The 18,882-nt window shown below is 39.3% G+C and overlaps 1 protein-coding gene across 1 annotated transcript in view; it reads right to left on the minus strand.

Moving 5' to 3' along the window:
- IL1RAPL1 (interleukin 1 receptor accessory protein like 1) overlaps positions 1 to 18,882 on the minus strand; it is a 672,251-nt gene that overhangs the window by 26,508 nt on the left and 626,861 nt on the right. The window contains 4 exon segments of the mRNA XM_033147221.1: positions 4,585 to 4,659; positions 4,662 to 4,697; positions 4,700 to 4,728; positions 6,322 to 6,454. Coding sequence (XP_033003112.1) covers positions 4,585 to 4,659; positions 4,662 to 4,697; positions 4,700 to 4,728; positions 6,322 to 6,454 — 273 coding nt within the window.

An 18,882-nucleotide genomic window follows, 5' to 3' on the forward strand; every position in this document is an offset into this window, starting at 1 on the left:
AGAAAACATTTGAATGTTTGTGCATGCACCACATTGCTAGTTTCAGTTGAAAAAGGAAGGCAATGGTTGGGAATTGCTATGAAGTGTTTAACACCATATATTGAAAGGAGAGGCACAGGGCATGCTAGAAGTTAAGGGTGAGTAGTCCAAGTCAAGGAAGGCATTAATAAGTAGTAACAAACAGCCAAGAGACAAACCTTGTACAAAACAACAAAATAAGATGCTAAACAACTTTCTGAAAGGCCCCCTACATCTTTGTCAACTTGGAAGTTTTTTTAAAAAAATGGAAGAAGTAATTAGACAATTAGAGGCTACTTTGTAATAATGTTGCAGTGTAATTAAATAAGACTGCAGGAGGTTGGCTCCATGATGAGCAAAAGCCTCATATTTCAGCAGTGTGCCACTGAATGAGTATGTCCCTTCTCCATTTATTATTACGTTAGATTGCATTATTAAGAGCTTTTATATTTAAACTCTATGAGCCTTCCTACCGGTTTGCATTTAAATCTCATGAAAGTATAAAGCTGCAGGACAGCACAATCCCATCCATATATACATTTATAGAGAGCTTGTTATTAGTTTCAGCACCTGCTTGAGTTTGATGAGCATGTGCAATGCTCCGGTATAATTTGTGCAGTTGTAATGGCAAAGAATTGTTCACAACAATGAAATTAGTGAATGGAATCAACATTTTCCTTGTCCAATGATTTCACAAAATCTTTGTAGCCTTTGGTATGTGCAACACTGCTTTAACTCAACAACTCTTAACACTAGGAACGAGACTGAAAAAAACCCTAGAATTGACAGACGCATAAAACAAGTGTGTTTGAAGAAGGATTATTGTGACTTCTTCAAATGGGAATCTTACCTTGCTAACCTTTTAGATTTCTTTGCAAGTGTCAACAAATATTCACACACAGTCTGATGGATAATGGCAATTTGGATTTTAACAAAGTCCTTTCAAAGGCCTTTTTAAAAAGGCTTCTAAGTGAACCTAGAAATTGTTGTATACAACAGCTGGCCTTATTATGGATCAGCAGCTGGTTAAAAAAATAGGAAGCAGGTGAAAGAAAGAAGGGGACTGTGCTTATTGGCCTGTGTGCAGCTAGCTGGATGAGAAGTTGGGTGGACTTGGTTGGGAAAAGGGAGCAAAGCTCTCCAGTGAACCTGGCTGGCACTCAGTTCAGGACACACATAAGGAAATTAGTTCTTCATTCAGTGTATGTCTGCTGTACAGGATTAATTGCTGTAAGATGTCCACTTGCTTAGACAGTTGAAAGGAGAGAGAGAAATACATAGAAGATAGGCATCAATAAGATAAAGCAGTATGCCTATGCCCTTGCAATAAATGGTAGGGATTAGCTATTTCTCTTGCTTGGGTGTCTAGCCAGACCCTGATCTGATTTAGCATGGCACTTTTTGTGTTAAGTCAGTTATTTGGAGGATCCAAACATGCAACAATAGAACCTACTCTAACCAGTCAGTCCCTTTCTTTTGTGAAATCATCTTGTGTTATTTCTGCAAAGTTGTTTTGTTGATTCTCACTTTCTGATCATGCAAAAGCACCTTGCCTGATAAAGCACATTCACAGCCACACCTTAGCCGCTCTGAGGAAAATCACTTCCGTAAATACAACTTCTGTTGTAGTGTGGCTTTCAAATCTACTGTACTTCCTTCCCTGTTTTGGAAAGCTTATGATTTAGGTTCAGTTGTCTGTGAGGCAACTCAAAATATACATACAAGTTGTGGCCAGCAACTCTCAGACAAAACTCCTTGATCTCAAAAGAAGTTCCAACTTCTGAGTAGATGTTTTCCATTCTGAGTTGTTGTATCACCTCCATCTACTAAGTTTCGTTTTTGAACACTGGCAGACCGCCACAAGTTTTGCTGTGCATAAACCATTCATTCATGCTGTGAAGACGGCCCTGTTGTGGATCATGCTGCTATCAGAGGTCAAAATGATGGGCAGCAGAAGCAGGCCTTTTTCAGGAGTGGTGTCCTCTGCTTGGAACTCTACCTCTTGGGAGTTTTGTCCAGCCAAGGCACCTTTAGCATGCAGAAAGCTGATTAAAAAACTTTCTTTCATAGGGCTTTTGAAAGTGGGATCGTTCAACATTTTGTGATTTTAAGCCTTCACCATTTTATCTCTGCACTGCATGTTATGATTAAAACTGTTGTTTAAAAAATGGTTTGCATGTTATATTAATGTTTTGTTAACATATTTGTGAGGTTAGGTTAATGGCATGATTTTGGCTGAAAGCTCGGGTAGAAATTTAAAATTGCAAACATACATAAATTAGAAATGGAAGTGCTGGGTTGCATCCAAATAACGTCACATGAAAGTTCCAACAAAAAAAAATAAAAAAATTCCTTCCAGTAGCACCTTAGAGACCAACTAAGTTTGTTCTTGGTATGAGCTTTTGTGTGCATGCACACTTCTTCAGATACACTGAGATAGAAGTCACCAGACCCTTATATATAGTGAGAGAGTGAGGAGGGGTATTACTCAGATGGAATGAAAGTTCCATCACACAAGGATTTCTGCTTGTGCAATGGAACATCCTTCTTTTCTCGTCTCCTGCACTCCCCCAATATGTTCTAGGGGTTGCCCTAACCCTCTGGAGCAGATTTAGGGAATGCACAGGCTGTGCTGGGCAAGGGGGAGAAAATGGAAAGTCCTATTGCTAAAATGGAAATATTGCACTCTTTCACTATTCATTTCCTGAATATTAAATGAATAGAATTGTCCTTATGAGATATACCTTTACAACATTGTAATGTTAACAAATAATAACAATTACTAAATGGTAAAATGAGAACTGTAACTTATTTGGCCTGCTGCAGAACCAGATAACTCCACATTAATTTGTAAAACATATTTTTTTGAATAGCCAAGATGTAGGTCTAAGGAAATCTTATTTAAAAGGTTGCCATGGTGAAAAAGAGGAGCCTGCTAACTATGCAGAGTTTTTCCAGCTAGAAACTCTGAGACACTGCTTGATTTTGGTTTTATCTGTCACGGCTAATTTCTCATTTTATTTAAAAAGTTGTCAAAATGCAAAGTATGTTGAATGCATGCATCAGGTACGTTTCAAATCTTACAGATGCAATCAAGTAACTTCTCAAACAATTCAAATCCTCTGCTATTTCTCCTTGCCATACCCCTTCTCCTATTTCTAACTTTTTGTTATTTGCAAAATTTCTCAGCACTACTGACAAATCATGTCCTCAAAGACCATGTGCAATAGTAATCTTAACTGATACTTTGCTAGGTAGCCATTGTTGCTATTACAATGTCATTGTTGTGAACTGCCCCGAGATCAATGGATATAGGGCAGTATACAAATTTAATAAATAATAAATAATTGAAATGCTGTCAAGTAATATTGAATTTTTGTGATATCTTCTTTAGGAATTTGACACACCTACTGTATTTTATTATTTTGGCTGCAATGTGAAGTAGCTGTTACTGTTGTGAATAACGCAAGCTTGTTTTTAGAACAGCATCATGCACACATTAAATCTAGGGCCAGGTTAGTTGTTTAATTTCTGACCTTAAATTTAGAGTGACATGTGGCCACAGAAACCTCCAGCAAATGGCCTATTCATGCTTTCATTGGCTACATTGTGAATGCTGGGAAAGCGTGCCTGACTGGGTGAAATTGGCTCTGTGGATTCTTGGTGCCCTAGAACAGCAATTTTGCAGAAATGCATACCATGCTAAAAGAAGAAGACTAACATTTCTGAATGGTGGATGAGAAGGGGAGTTCCATGAACTCCACCGCCACTGGACATTGAACAATGACCAAAAGGACACAGAAAGCTCATTCCACATTGATGCTTCCAACGGTTAGCTGGTACAGACTGGTAAACGTATCTGGGTAGAAGCACGACTGCATTAAATTAATGGCTCACACTTTTTTTTTGTAACGTCATAGATCCAACAACTGCTGCTCCAAAAGTTGTGGGGTTAGATGGAGATTGTCATATTTGAGTGCCCAGCCCCCATACCCCAATTTTAGTAGGTCATGAATAGAAGAGCATTAATCCTGCCCTCCCATAAATGCAGCAAGTTTTAAACACAGCATTTAAGATAACCACCAACAACAGAAAAACCTCTGTGAGTTGGAATTCATCAGGAGCAAGTTTCCCAACTTTTTTTTTTTTTTTGGTTCCCCATGATATATTTCAAACCTATTGCTTTTTGAATTATTTAGACTTATTCTTACAGAAAATGATTAAACTTCTAGTGTCAATAGCTTCCTGCCAGGCTAGTTCTAGTAAATTTTTATTAGTTTCCCATACTCACCGGTTGTTAAAAGTGTTTTCTATATAAACATTATTAAAAAGTGTATTTAACTGCATTCCTTCAACAGATAGCCATTTTAATGAGGGCTTTCTTTTTTTTCTTTCTTAAAATGTCCTTTTCCCAACTGAAGGGGAAAATTACTAACATTTCCCACCCTCAGTGTACAGAGGACTAAGGAGCGAAGGAATAAAAATTGGGAGATAGCTATACAAAACATCAACTTCTTACAGTGTAAATAATTCTGGGTTTTTTTAAAGTAAAAATAAAATATTCACCCCTTTTAAGTAGAATAACGGTAGCAAGTCTGCGGCCATATCCATTTTCAACATAACACGAGTAATTTCCGAGGTTCCTTCTTCCACTGAATCTAGCATTAATGAGATGGAAACTCCTGTTCCCCAAGATGTTCCTTAAGAACTCTGTGAAAGAAAAAATCAGTTTGGTTTTCCCTGCCGTATATAATGTTGTTTACACTACATCACATTGAAAGATGATCCTGTTTCTCAGAAATGAAAGCAGCCCGGTTTCAAATTTGGTTATGGTTTGATGCAATCTTAATTAAATTATATAATGCCTTTTTCTTCTTCACTGTTAATGAGGACATTTGGTTCTGCAGATACTAATAAGAGCTGCCAATTAATTTGACATCTTTAAGCATACCCTGATAAGATATCAAGGGGTTGTGCACAAATTATTCGTAAAAGGTTTACATGCTCTTTAAAACATATTTTAGAAAGATTTCTTGAAATTATGGTATATAAAGCAGGTGTTGAAAAAAAGATTATCTGATGGATCTGGCACCAAGAGGTGCAATCCTGCCACATGTCTCCATGAAAATAAGTCCTATTGATTCAGTGGCACTTACTCTCTTTTGCTTCCCATCTTGGTAAACTAAGGTAAAGGTAAGGTAAAGGGACCCCTGACCATTAGTTCCAGTCATGTCCGACCCTGGGGTTGTGGCGCTCATTCTCGCTTTACTTGCCAAGGGGAGCTGGCGTACAGCTTCCAGGACACGTGGCCAGCATGACAAAGCCGCTTCTGGCAAACCAGAGCAGCGCACAGAAACACCATTTACCTTCCCGCTGGAGCGGGTACCTGTTTATCTACTTTCACTTTGATGTGCTTTCGAACTGTTAGGTGGGCAGGAGCTGGGACCGAGCAATGGGAGCTTACCCCAATCACGGGGATTTGAACCGCCAACCTTCTGATCAGCAGCCCTAGGCTCTGTGGTTTAACCCACAGCGCCACCCGCTGTACTAAGGTACTGCTATGTTAAAAGAAATTTATTTTTTAGGTGTTTCTCCATTGCTCTCATGGCACACATGTGCCCCCTCTTTCATTGCAAATAATTCAGCTATATCCACAGAGGATGAATGTAAGCACTTGGGTTTAAAAAACATGTAAAGATAACCTGCCATCGCTTGTTTTGCTATACCATTTTAAGCAATAAGCAAATAAACATTTCATATTCCCTGCTCAACAAAGATAAAGAATACAAGCAGTTCAGGGTCCTTCTGAACATACTCAAATCACCAAACCCACAAACCAGTGAAAATCCACTACTCAGATTTTTTTTAAATATTTTTTAAAGGCATCAGATTATGTAGGTGTACATCTTTGGGAAAGCTTTAGATAAGAAATGCAACATGTCGCTGTTCATGTAATATTCTATATGAGAGCTGAGCTTTATATACTTGTGTTGAAATATGGTAGACCTTAACATATTATTATTTATCCTAACTGGAGATAATAGAAGCTTCTTCTAGATACTTTTGTACAGCCTCAAATCTGCATTTTTTCATTTAAAAGAAAGAGCTTTCAGAGATAACTGTGTACATGTAAAAGAACACATCTTTTATGCCAGTCCCAGAGTGCACCATGTGGAAAAGCAGGCCTCCAATGCTTTAGTGCATTTTAAAATAAATGTCTGTGGCATCCTTCACCTAGTACTTAATTCACTAAAGAATTACAGATTAGTCTTGACAAAATATATACAGTTTTCCTCACTTTACCTAATATCACTTTCCCAAACCCGACTTTCATCCAAATCCTCGATAAACTTTTCGCCTTTCATCCAGTACATTAAAGGGCTGACTTCTCCACTGTATCCAAAGAACGCTCGGCAGGTTAGATTAGCAGAATGGCCTGTTGAAAAGAATTAATAAAGAAACATGTTATTCCAAACTGGCAAAAATGATTTATTTTATTATCAGCGGCTAAGTAATGTTTCCCCATACAAACCTGAAAGAGCATAGCTTGAAAGCAGACCTTAGCATTCGTAACTTTTGAGAAGCAATTTTTTACTCAAATACTGTCAAACTATCTACAGACACATTATCTAGTGCGGAATATAGATCTACTAGTTGCAAAGAATATAGGCTAATCTTAGTCCTTGAATACAAGATATCCACATAAGTTTGTTCTTGGTATGAGCTTTCGTGTGCATGCACACTTCTTCAGATACCCACAGATATCCACAGACAGATTAAATATATGGTCTTCTTTCAAAGCATTGGTTTTCCACATATAGGATGGCTGCAGAATTCATACACTATGCCTCTGCATTACGCAGAACCCAAGGATCATACAGTTAATGTTTTCCCTTAGAAAGTGATTTATCATACTACAGATAAGAATCCTGCAGGCTGCATGTGGCCCTCAGCCTATCTCTTTCTCTTCCCCCATATCTCTGCGCAACCACCAACACTGTTGTTAGTATCATACAATCCAACCACAGAGCATGATACATAAAGTGTCATTATGGTTTTTGAGGTGCACATGCTCTGGTTGGCTCCAGTTATGTGGCCCCAAAAAAACTTTCCTCTGTGGAAATGTGGCCCTTGGCACTCAAAATAATGTTGCACCCCATCGTCAAAGTATTATGGGCAGTTACTTAGACCTTATTTTCCATTTCTCATTCTGCATCACTGAGGTGATAATACTGTTTGAGGCAAGCACTATGAGCTCCCAATCCATAAGTGTTATGTTTCAGCACCAGAAAAAGATTACTGGTATCAGAAAAGTGCTAAATATAAATGTCCCAAAGGTAAACTAAATGATACAAAGTACACACACACACACACACACACACACACACACAAAATTCAGGCCAGCATAACCATGACTACCTAAAACTATCGTTCCGGTGTATGGAATGCTGAAAAACTTGTTAAATAGGTTGCCCCGAATGCTGACTGACATCTTTTGGGAAAAGAAGCCATTTCCACTCTGCAAAACACCCACACATCATTAGATGTTATATTACAATGACTTCTTCAATTTAGATATTTTAGGTGAACTTCTAAAAATATAGTGTGAATGTGACAAATGGGATAGACATGTATCATAAATGTGCATTTTACAGGATCATCAGTTGATATCAAATCTTGACTTGCTGCCTTGCAATGGCTAAAACGACCATGAGTGTTACCTTTAGCTGATGGAGTGCACCTTGGAATCAAGTATGCCTCAAAAGGAAGGAAGAAGGCCTCCTTCTGTTGTGCCATGCCACCAGCCTCACAACCTTTCCTTTGAGTTCTTTCCACACAGCATCTCTCACCTGTTGAGATCCAATCAGTGTACAGACTAAGCTAGCTGGACTGCAGGCCAAGTTACCCCTTAATCACCAACCTCATGCTCATGGGGGTACTGAGCCATGAAAGCCTGCTGAGCTTTTCCAACCAGAATTAAGCAACCTGCTGAGATGAACTTCATACTCAGAGGGTTCTGTCAGCCATTTACAGGTGCATATTAATATGTGCATGGTGTTTTTTTTTTTTTTTAAAGGATCTTCAGAATCAACAAGGAAGGGGGAGGGAGGTAATGTCAAAAAGACAAACCTCAGAAAAAGAACTCTCATTAAATTAATGGGGATTTCCCCTCCTGTATGAAATATTTAAGTGTATTTTTAAATGTGGAATTCGAAGTTTCTGTTAAATATGAAATATTTACGCCTGGGAAATAAATTAGGAAAGAAGCACCATCTCCCAGCAATATTGTACAGATTACTGCTGAGCAAGGGCCATTAATATGCCAGGTGTTCCACTATAAATTAATACTGAGGCTGCGGCTGCTGTATAATCTATACTTTCCAGGCTAGCTGAGCTTGACAATAAACTATCGAGAAGGTCAGTGGTGGGTCATGCAGGCAGGATCTTTGTGACTAGCTACTACTCCTGTTACTGATGTCCTTGTTTGTTACTTTGAGCTAATAGCACAAGGAATAGGGGGTGTTGGTTCTTGCTTTGGGAAGAGCAGTTTCTTATTTAACAAGGCTATACTGTATGTACTCCCAAAAGTGAATCTGTTGCTTTCACTGGAATTCACACGCACATGCATCATGCCACTTGTTGATGAGATATAAAAACATTGCAGACATCAGAGAGTTTTTTAATTAAAAAAGGGATGTATGGTAATGTGCGCCAATCTTTAATCATATTATTTCTCCATATGTGTGTATAAGTAAGTGCAGATTGAGCTTACTGCCAGTTAAGTGTGCATTCCATTAAAAATGCAGCCTCAGCCATTGTTTCACACTCATGTTTCTAGCTCTCTGCACTGGGTTCATCTACCCTGGATTATAGGAAGCAACCATCAAGGATTATCTATATTGTGGGGTGTGGGTGGGATCAGTATTCTTCAGAACCAAGACCCACATTTAACGCAAAAATGCATTTTGGAACCCCCCCCTTTAATCATATATTTGCACAGTGGTAGTGCTGCTGTTATGACCCACAATCCATCTGTGGGTCCATACGCACCATTTCAAGACCAATGGTCTGGAGATAAACATGTTCAGTTTTTTCCTGCCCCACATATCTAAGAACAACTCTAGCAAGATTCACTTCTTCATGCTTTAGCCAATCTTTGAGGTACCTTCAGATTTTTAAATGGCAGGTAATTCATAGAGAGCCTTCAGCAATTATTGCTATTGCAGATGCATTTTTGAGCTAAGTTTTGAACACCTGGTCTAAAAATGATGCAATTTGGGCAATGACTTTGCACATTATGACTCCTGTGAGCAACCTCATCTTTCACTTCTTGCAGATGCAATATCATTGCACCTTAACGTTTACAGCCTTGTAAAGAGCTTAACTTTACAGTTGCAACAAAGATATATTTTCTGCCTCTTCCCTCCTACCCCGTAATTTGCTGCATCATGGACTGAAATCTCAACTTTCTCCATGAGCCCATAAGTGGGTGCTTCCTAATTCATGCCCCAACAACATCTTAAAACAAGTTCAGCAATATATAAATGATCATGCGGTGCTGAAGCCAATATAAAATATTGAAGATGTAGGTGGATAAGTGATGGATAATAAAAACTGGTTTCCTTATGTTGTAAAGTATAATCACACTTTACCTGAACAAATTAGCAGTGCCAACAAACACATTTCAAAGATAAACATACTCTTTCCTTGCTCAAGTTTATTTATTTAAACTGGGGGGGGGGGATCAGGCTAATCTAGACAACATGATTATGCAGGTCCCAATGATAAAGATGCACTTTCTGTTCCAGCTAATTGGATTCAGGCAGAGGCTTTAATCAAAAAGCTTCTCTGTGATTTAAAATGGGAGTTTTTCTTGTTATATAGCCTGGTTTCAAAGTGAACAGAATGTGAGGAGGATCTTAGAGCATCAGAGGGTGTTTGCTTCAAGTCAGCCAATAGCATCAGCAATGACAGCGTTTGGTCTCACTGCTGTATTTCTCTAATTAGTAAAATGCTGGGCATTTCCAGGTTGCTGTTGTGGCACCTTTTCTCCACTAGAGGACAGTGCCTATCTTTCCAATGACCAAAACATTTATTTTTAATCCATAGAGATTGTCTGGTATATAAGCTCTTAATTAAAAACACCAGCCTTCGAATAACCTGCTCGTTGTAATTAGCAAATAGAGAATGTTTTGTGCCTGAGTAAAATGTCATATTGTATGGACAGCTTATATTTCATTTGCAGCATTAGTCATACATGTTAGAATATCCTGCAATGACATCCATGTTCGTCTCTTACTTGTGAAGTCTCATCACTGAAGGATGTATTTTGGAAGCAGCAGTAATTAGCAGAATAGCTAGGCAGTTTAAATAAACCCTCAAAGAGACTTTTCATGATTTGGAATCCTGGGCAGTTTTACCCAGGTCTAATAATCTGCATAAACTTGGAATACAGAAAAAACCCCACAGAAAAACTTAAAGAAAATTAAAAGAAAAATCATTTGGTAATGCTGATCAATGTATCGCAATGCACAGGTACCGAGACAAACTGGATATTCATATCCAATGGCAATACTAGATTGTGTAAAGAGATTCTGCCAAGTCTGACAGGAATAAAACATTTCCCTCCCACACGTTTGCTCACATTCTTTTTCTTCAGTATGAGAAGAAAGAAATGAAGTGTAAAAGGAAGAGAATTATCTTTTAAATTATCAGTCTGCCAAAAGAAGTGCTGCAGGACTGCTTAAGGTATCAGGAGCTAAGCAAGGGGCAGCGTTACCTGTCCTTGTGCATGTACAAACAAAGGTGTGTGTCTCCTAAACATGTCCTTGTCAGATAATGTGGGGAACACTTAACTCCCCCCCCCACCATCTTCTGTGAAGGAGGAGGGAGAGCTTAGGGAAGAAATTGTGTGGGAGAAGAGATAAGCCCTCCATCTCATTCATCACTTCTCTCCTGCAAATGCTGCTGTCCTCCACCATTAGTGTTGTGAGGAAAACAAGGGGTTGGGAGCCTGGTGTTTGCCTCGTAATGTGGAATTTGCGGGGCAGATGTTACTTGCTGTGGATATGTGGGGCCATACTATTTCCTCAGTACTACCAGAGACATGAACATACTACAAAAACTGCCCAATGACTTCATTACTTCGAGACTACACATTTTATATAGTTATCAATGTATTTATTTTTCCTAAAATCCTTATGTGGCACTTTTATATTTAAAGGAAATAACTAAATCTGCTAGTGGTAAACACATCGACAATAATAAAAAAATTACCCAACTAAAGCAGGGTTTCCCAAACTTGGGTCTCCAGCTCGTTTTTGGACTATAATTCCCATCATCTCTAACCACTGGTCCTGCTAGCTAGGAATGATGGAAGTTGAAGTCTGAAAAAAGCTGGGAGACTCAAGTTTGGAAAACCTTGAGCTAGAAGAACAAAATCCACTTCAAAATATAACAACACTGTTGTTAAAATCAACTAATAGTGTCCAGAGCTCACAGACATGAACTGGGTTCCTACTGTCTGTTGAAAAGTGGCTAGAGATGGGGCCAGGTAGCTCCCCCTCGGAAGGGTATAGCATAGGTAACCACAGAAGCACAAGATTGTGCTCCAGTCTTATTTTTACCAAAGGCAGGGCTGGCCCAAGACATTTTACCTCCAGGTCACCCTGTCTCCATGATGACAACCACAGATCTGGGTCCTCACCCTGCTCCCTGTCCCTACACTGCTGCCAGCCCCTTCACTGCAACGGTATCTTCACTTTTGGCTGTGCCCATACTGCTGCCACAATGCAGCAGTGAGTGCGTGGTGGCAGCAGTGAGGGCAATGGGGCAGCGTGGGAGAAGCCCTGGTGGGGCTGGCAGCTGCTCACCGGTGGGAGCAGGGAGGGACAGGACAGGGGGTGGATCCTCTGCCAGAAGGAAGTGGCTATACCTTGCCTAATGCACAGGCTGCCCCTGACCAGAGGACACGCATCCAAATGCATGCTTTGGGGTTTCACAGGGTTCTATCCCCATACATAGTTTGAATGACCCCATATGGGGATTTGGAATGCAGTGTCAGCAGTACGTGGGCAACACTCACTGAATCCAAATGAGGCGTAGAGGTGCTATATCAGTGCCTCGCTGTGATAAAAGACTGGATTGTGGGCAATAAGCTAAGGCAAGACAGAAGTACTGATGCTGAGATTTCATCAGCTGAGAAACTTCTCCACAGGCTACTGTCAAATGAGGTAGTATGGTGGGTGGCTACAAAATACAGGGCCTTTTCAGCAGTAGTCTCTCAACTATAGAGCCCCTGCCTGGTGCCTACTTTAATGTATTTTCAGCATCTTTTTTATTTTCGCATCCCTTTTTACCCTTTTATTTTGCTGTGGTTTATTATTTTGTATTAGTTTAGCTCTGTGATACATTTCCCTTAGTTGTTTCATATTATTTGTTTTATTCTGTGCTACAGTATCTTATTCTACTCTTGAGTGATTTGTTTGATCTGGTAATTTTGTTTTTGCTGTGTTGTAATTGTACTGTAGGTCACTGTGATTTTTAATGTTACTGTTTATTTCTTGCTGTTATCATAGGCAGCTGCATTGCTCTCCCATCTTGTCAGTGCCTTGTGTCACAGCCAGGACCAACACAAGGAGGAGAAAGGCAGCAAGGATTGGGCAGCAGCATGGCAGAAGGGAGTTTACCCATTTGCTTTGTGCTGTTTTTCCACTGCAGATTGACTTTCTCCAAGGCTCTTGTTTGCCCCTGGAGTTCCTGTTTGCATCATATAATAGCAGGCATAGGCAAACTCGGCCCTCCAGATGTTTTGGGACTACAATTCCCATCATCCTTAGCTAACAGGACCAGTGGTCAGGGATAATGGGACTTGTAGTCCCAAAACATCTGGAGGGCCGAGTTTGCCTATGCCTGTATAATAGCTTTGTATTGTGCTGAATAGGTTTTTTTTAATGAAGAACTCCACCGAGAAAACACAAGGAACCCCAAGCATGGGATTCAAAGATGCAATGGGTTATATCCAGTATTATTTCTACTCAAAGTAGACCCAGGGACAGTGTGCCCCATTTCGCTGTTTGAGGCAAAACAGGACATACCACTTTGCTCTGCTGCTGCTGCTGCTGCTGCTGCCACTTACCAGCTCCTGCCTGCTCTGCTGCAAGAGGAGAATTGGCAACACCATTGTTGCTGATCTTGGGAAAGGTTATTTCAAAATCGGCGCCAATGGCAGCAGGGCAAGCGGGGCAGCCACAGGTGTATTAACTGGGAGGCTTCTGCTAGCTGAAGCAGTGACCTCACCTGCTTCATGGCTGGGCTGGCTCTGAGTAGACCCATTAAAATAAATGAACTTGTGCTAACCTAGGTTAGTTAATTTCAACTGGTCTACTCTGAAAAGAACTTAGTTGGGCACAACCTATTTAGAGTCACATCTTCTTTGGTCCTGAGGTGACTACAGAATCAACAGTTCCAGTAGTACAGCTGAACTTACATTCTTGAGGAGAAAGCATCTATCTTCCAGGATAATTGGTCAATATGATTCATGAAAATTCCTTCCTGACTCCAGATATCTTAACACCAAGCATGAAACAAAACCTAGCCACTGATTCTCTGCCAAATAATAGTAAGAAAGACTATTGTGGCTCCTTGAAGACTAACATACTTATAAGCTTTCATGTACTATACTTCCCTACCTGAAGAATGTTTTGAATGCACATCTGCCTTATATGTTGACTCAACCGTAGTATGCCCCTTGGCACCAAAATATCAAATGAGGGGGAAGGAGTTTTTGTGACACAGTCTTGAAATAAATAATCATAAATAATCAAATCATTTTTTGGTGAAGAATATGTCCTGTGAATACTATTTCAGAATTCTACTTAGATAACTCCCAATTTCTAATCTGCTTTTATGAATGACTAGTATTTTACACCCATAAGCTATAGCTCCCTCTATCTGGCCAAAACTGCCCCACAACTTCCAAAATATTCAGCAAAATGTTATTTCATAAAACAGGTACCAGGAAAGAGGAGGTTGTGCATAATCTGCTCAGGGCATTTATTCTGGCTTTATATAAAGCAAAGGTTTGAACCAGTAGAGGTTAAAATTACCATCAGAGCAAAAATGAATCTAGACACATTCATTAGTCATCCTTAACAACATCTGCCAGTTCAGCAGAGAAGATGACACTAAAAAAGGGAGAGGTGTGCTAACATTTTGTGCTATTAACGTACAAAACATATTTTACATAACTTTATATACAATTTTATATTTTATATACAAAATGCATTAAAATATTCAAGAGTGATGTGCAAAATAATTAAAAATAGCAAATGCAGAAAATAATTAAGATACTTAAAAAAAAACCTTAAAAGTGGAAGCAAAAGAAAGTTGAAATAATATTATTAACATTTAAAAGTGAAGATAGCAGCAAAAAGATAAGGTTGTAAAAGTAAGAAACATTGAAAATATAGGCAAACAAATTTAATTTGTCTTCTGAGGTGTGTGTCTTCCTTGTTGCAGAAGAGCATTTCACAAATGGGATACCACCACTGAAAAGGCCTGCTCTGCATTGACCATCAGCCTGATTTCCCCTGGTGGGGGCACCCATAGAAGGGCCTCTACAAAACTTAATCCTTGGGCAGGTCACTAGAGGAGAAGACAGTCCTCCAAGTACACTGGTCCTCAACCATTTAGGGTATTAAAGGTTAGAACCAGCTCCCTGGATGGAACACAGAAAGAAACTGGAAGCCAGTATAGATATTATATGGCCAGAATTATGGCTGTCCATGTATGTTCACTGTGGGAGGAATTCAACACCACACTATTACGATCAATCTGACGGCACATTTCTGCTTGGTATGATCTCCCATTTCCTTCTGAAAAAACTATGGATTGGAGAAATGAAGGGATGAAGCAGAGTGTTAAAGATGAAATATAGTCCATGGTCACATAAATTTGAATATTATGCGGCACAAACTAAGTAATTTTCTTTTAAATAGTATATGCAAGGAACCCTCCAAAAATCCTACAACCTTTCTTCGTTTCCTGATGGTTGCCTCAGACAACAAGCAAATTTATTCACGGTAGGCACACATTCCACATCCTATTCAATGTATATCATTAAAGTGTCTACATTTACTAACAGCTTCCACCCAGACACTGAAGTTACTGCACTTTTCCTCCCAGTAAAAATAAGCATGTCAAAAGCCATTGTGAGATAAATGCTGAAAAATACTGTCTTCTTAAGTAGCGATCCTTCTTTGGTTCCCAAAACTAAAGCCAGATTTACTTGACACTGTGCTAATCAGAAATATTCCATTTCTCACTGTGATTGTTTCATGTCGGTTAATGAGAGCTTGCATTAACCTACTATTCTTATCCTGGCATGCAGCTTGTTGTGCCAATCTCTGCATGCATTAAAGTGCAAAATTGGTCAAAGCAATCAATGGACCATTAAAATACTGATACCAGTTTCCTAAATGATCCTTGACAGTGACCTAGATAAAGAGTTTTGCGATCAGTGCCCTACTTATCAGATAAAGCACACAACCCTGAATGAAATCTCTCATTTATTCATTCTCTCTCTCTCTCTCTCTCTCTCTCTCTCTCTCTCTCTCTCTCTCTCCTTAACCCATAGATAAATTTAACATAACCTGAGGTGGATCCAAAGGTTCCTTTTCTCCAACAGGAGTCTTCCTCCAAAAGAATCTCCTTCTACCGAACTAATGAATGCTTTAGACTCAGCCCTCTGAATCTAAATCCACCTTAAGAGACACAGGTATCATACTTGAGGAGGCAAATGTGTGTGGTTCTATGCTAGGAACTCACATTTAAAAATTAACTTCTGAATGTCAAAGTTTCATCAACTTGATTCTCAGGTACAAATCTTGTCACCTTAGAATGACAAATTTATTATGTCATAAGCTTTTGTGGAATCCGGTCCACAAATGCTTACGCTACACAACATTTCTTAGTGTTTAAGGTGCTACAAGGCTCCCTGTTGTTTTTGCTGCAGCAGTTTAACACTGGCTGCCCCTCTGAAAATTGCCCTCCAACAGTTCATTTTAAGTTGCAATGACAGCTCTGTGTTTCCACTAATGTCAACTGATCCCTGGTTCATATGATTTTTATGAACCACACAGACATTCATTTTTAGCTTCAATCTTCTTTATAATATAAAGTATGACATGTTTAAAAACCACTATCTCAACATTAAACTATACCCACAATGTCCAGCTATGTCTTTAATTTTTCTTTTGTTTTTTTTCTTTAGTTGGTTACATGGTGAATACATTGCATAAGTAGTGGAAGTTCATCTGTTCTCTCACCAGCTGGAATCTGGACCACACCCAGCCATTTGGTGCACCTATATTGGTACCAATAGGGGTGGGTGGGGTTTATTCAGATTGGATCTTCCCCCGCCCTTTATTCTTTCCCCATACCCTAGGCCTCTTTGTTATCTATCACCAGTCCATATTGCCATGTCTTTAGCTGTACATACAAAGACAGACTCAGGATTCACCTTCTCTACACAAAATATTAGCTGCAGTACTTCTGGAATGACTCCCTCCCAGTTCCCTGTTGCTGGATTCCACCATTCAGCATCAGGGATCTTTGGTTGCTACAGTTCTGTCAATCAGTTTTCAAACTAAATTTATAGCCTAATTAGAAATCAGTCAGACTTGTGCAATGATATTTCCTCTCAGGTAAGTGTGCACAGGATTGCAGCCTGAACACTGAAACTGTATGTGACAGGCATTGTCAGAAAAGAGTATTTATCTTCAGTCCTTTGTCTCCAGGAGTTATACACAGCATCTGTGCAAGAGTGTTTTCCCTATATCACCATTTGTCTTCTTTCTTGCTTCTCTAACAGCAGCTATGAATTGATTCAATAGCAAGGGAGATCTCTGTGAAATGGTGAATAATTGGCTGCCTCATCTCCTCTTCCTCTTGCCTAGCAGAACCTTTTTTGTCTCTACAGAAGAGCTTTCTAAGCCTGCCCATGTACTTCAGACATCCATGCCCCTCTTATTACTGATCCAGTTCCACCCACCCTGGTAATCTTTTGGTCTTGACCACCCACTCAGTGTTTCTTGCAACAAAGCCACAGCTAAAGCATTAATTCACAGGCAGGGTGAGGAGCATCATCTAACCCTGGGATGACGTTTAATTTACTTTATAACTTGAATCTATATCCTGTCCAGCATCACTTTTCATAAACCAGGGCATGTTACAGAACACAGAATTACCGGTAAATATAAAAACAATAAAATAAAAAATACAACAATAATGTGGTAAAGCAGCTGATTCACAAAAACCAGTTTGCAATTCACAATTCAGATCAGTCCCTAGGAACAGGTATGTTTTAAAGTAGTAGCAATCATATGTCAGGAACCTACTTTAGTACAAAATTCTCAGGTGATGACCCATCATCACTAAGAGACAGGCTAAAATTTTAAAGAGCATGGAGTGGGAACATCTCAGGAACAATCACTGTGCTGTGCTAAAGAACTGCTCTGCTGAAACAGATCTCCAGTATACCAGTAATTACTACAAAAGCCCTCTTCAGATGTTCAAATCCAGAGTTAAGTGGAAACGTGGAAGTGCTCCAGACTGAAGCATGCTCTTTCCTGTTGTCCTCTGATTTTAAAGGGTTCTAACATTTGTGGGACCCTTCTATGGGTGATATCCAACTCAAACATTCTCAAAATACACCCAATGATTTCAGTGGGCCTATTATGAATATGACTGGCATCAGCTATCACCTGGCTTCGGAAAGTCCCCCTCCAACTCCTGTAGGGCAATGAGAAAAAGAGCTAAAACTTGTGCACTCATACCCATGCTTCACTATATATAACTATATATAGTGAATATATATCACTATATATAACACCAGCTATTAAAGCCTGAAGAAGACCAGTGCCAGTTTTATAATACATCAGGCTAATAGCATCTGTGTTTACATAATGATTTCCCCTCTTGGTTCCAATAATAATTGGTTTCAATTCTTTTTTTTTTTTTTTGAGGAAAAGCAAAAGCGGCAAATCAATCAATCAATCAATCAATCAAATAAACCACTCAACTTTGAACACTCTGAGAGCTCTTTTGTAACCCTCAATCCCTTGCCTTTCTCAGCATTGTAAACTGGTCTACTCTCCCATGTCTGGTGCATACTACACTTGCACAGATTCACATTGTGATGCACCTAAGTACATGTCCAAAAACAAAGGCAAATTCAAACTTTATCTTGGATTCTAAAGGATGAAAATAACACATTTTGAGCCCGGTACCGGTAATTCCCTCTCTGGGGGAAGAATCAACTGACAATTTACTTGGACACAGCCAAATTAAACAAGGATGCCAAGTTTTTGTAAGAAGCAGCTCGACACATCAATTCACACAGAGGCTATCAGAGAGCATAAACTCCTGTGGTTAAACCCCAACCCAATTTGTACATATATATTACCAAAGAGAATGTGTCAAAGTTTGTGCTCTCTAATGCTTGGCAGATAAGAATTGGTTCCTTATTGTTGCATTAAGAGAGATATTCTCTTTCAGCACAGAAAAAAATAAATTAGCTTCTAGACATTTTAGCAGGCCCTACCTCCTCAGAATGATAGCATCAAATGAGAGGAGATATTTCCAAAGCTGCTTTTTAATGCTATCTGCAAAGCATAGGCTATGCTATGCTTTATATACGTTTCTTATTAAATCACACGAAGACTGGATTTACGCAACCATGATTTTCCACATATCCATCACGATGATCATGTAGGAGTTTGAAGTTTCCATCATGTGTCAGCAATCAGGATTGGAGTACTTCACAATAGAAGAAATACTCTTCTATGAAGAGGGGAACTTATG

This window comes from Lacerta agilis, chromosome 4 (genome assembly GCF_009819535.1).
Source record: "Lacerta agilis isolate rLacAgi1 chromosome 4, rLacAgi1.pri, whole genome shotgun sequence".
Lineage (NCBI taxonomy): Eukaryota > Metazoa > Chordata > Lepidosauria > Squamata > Lacertidae > Lacerta > Lacerta agilis.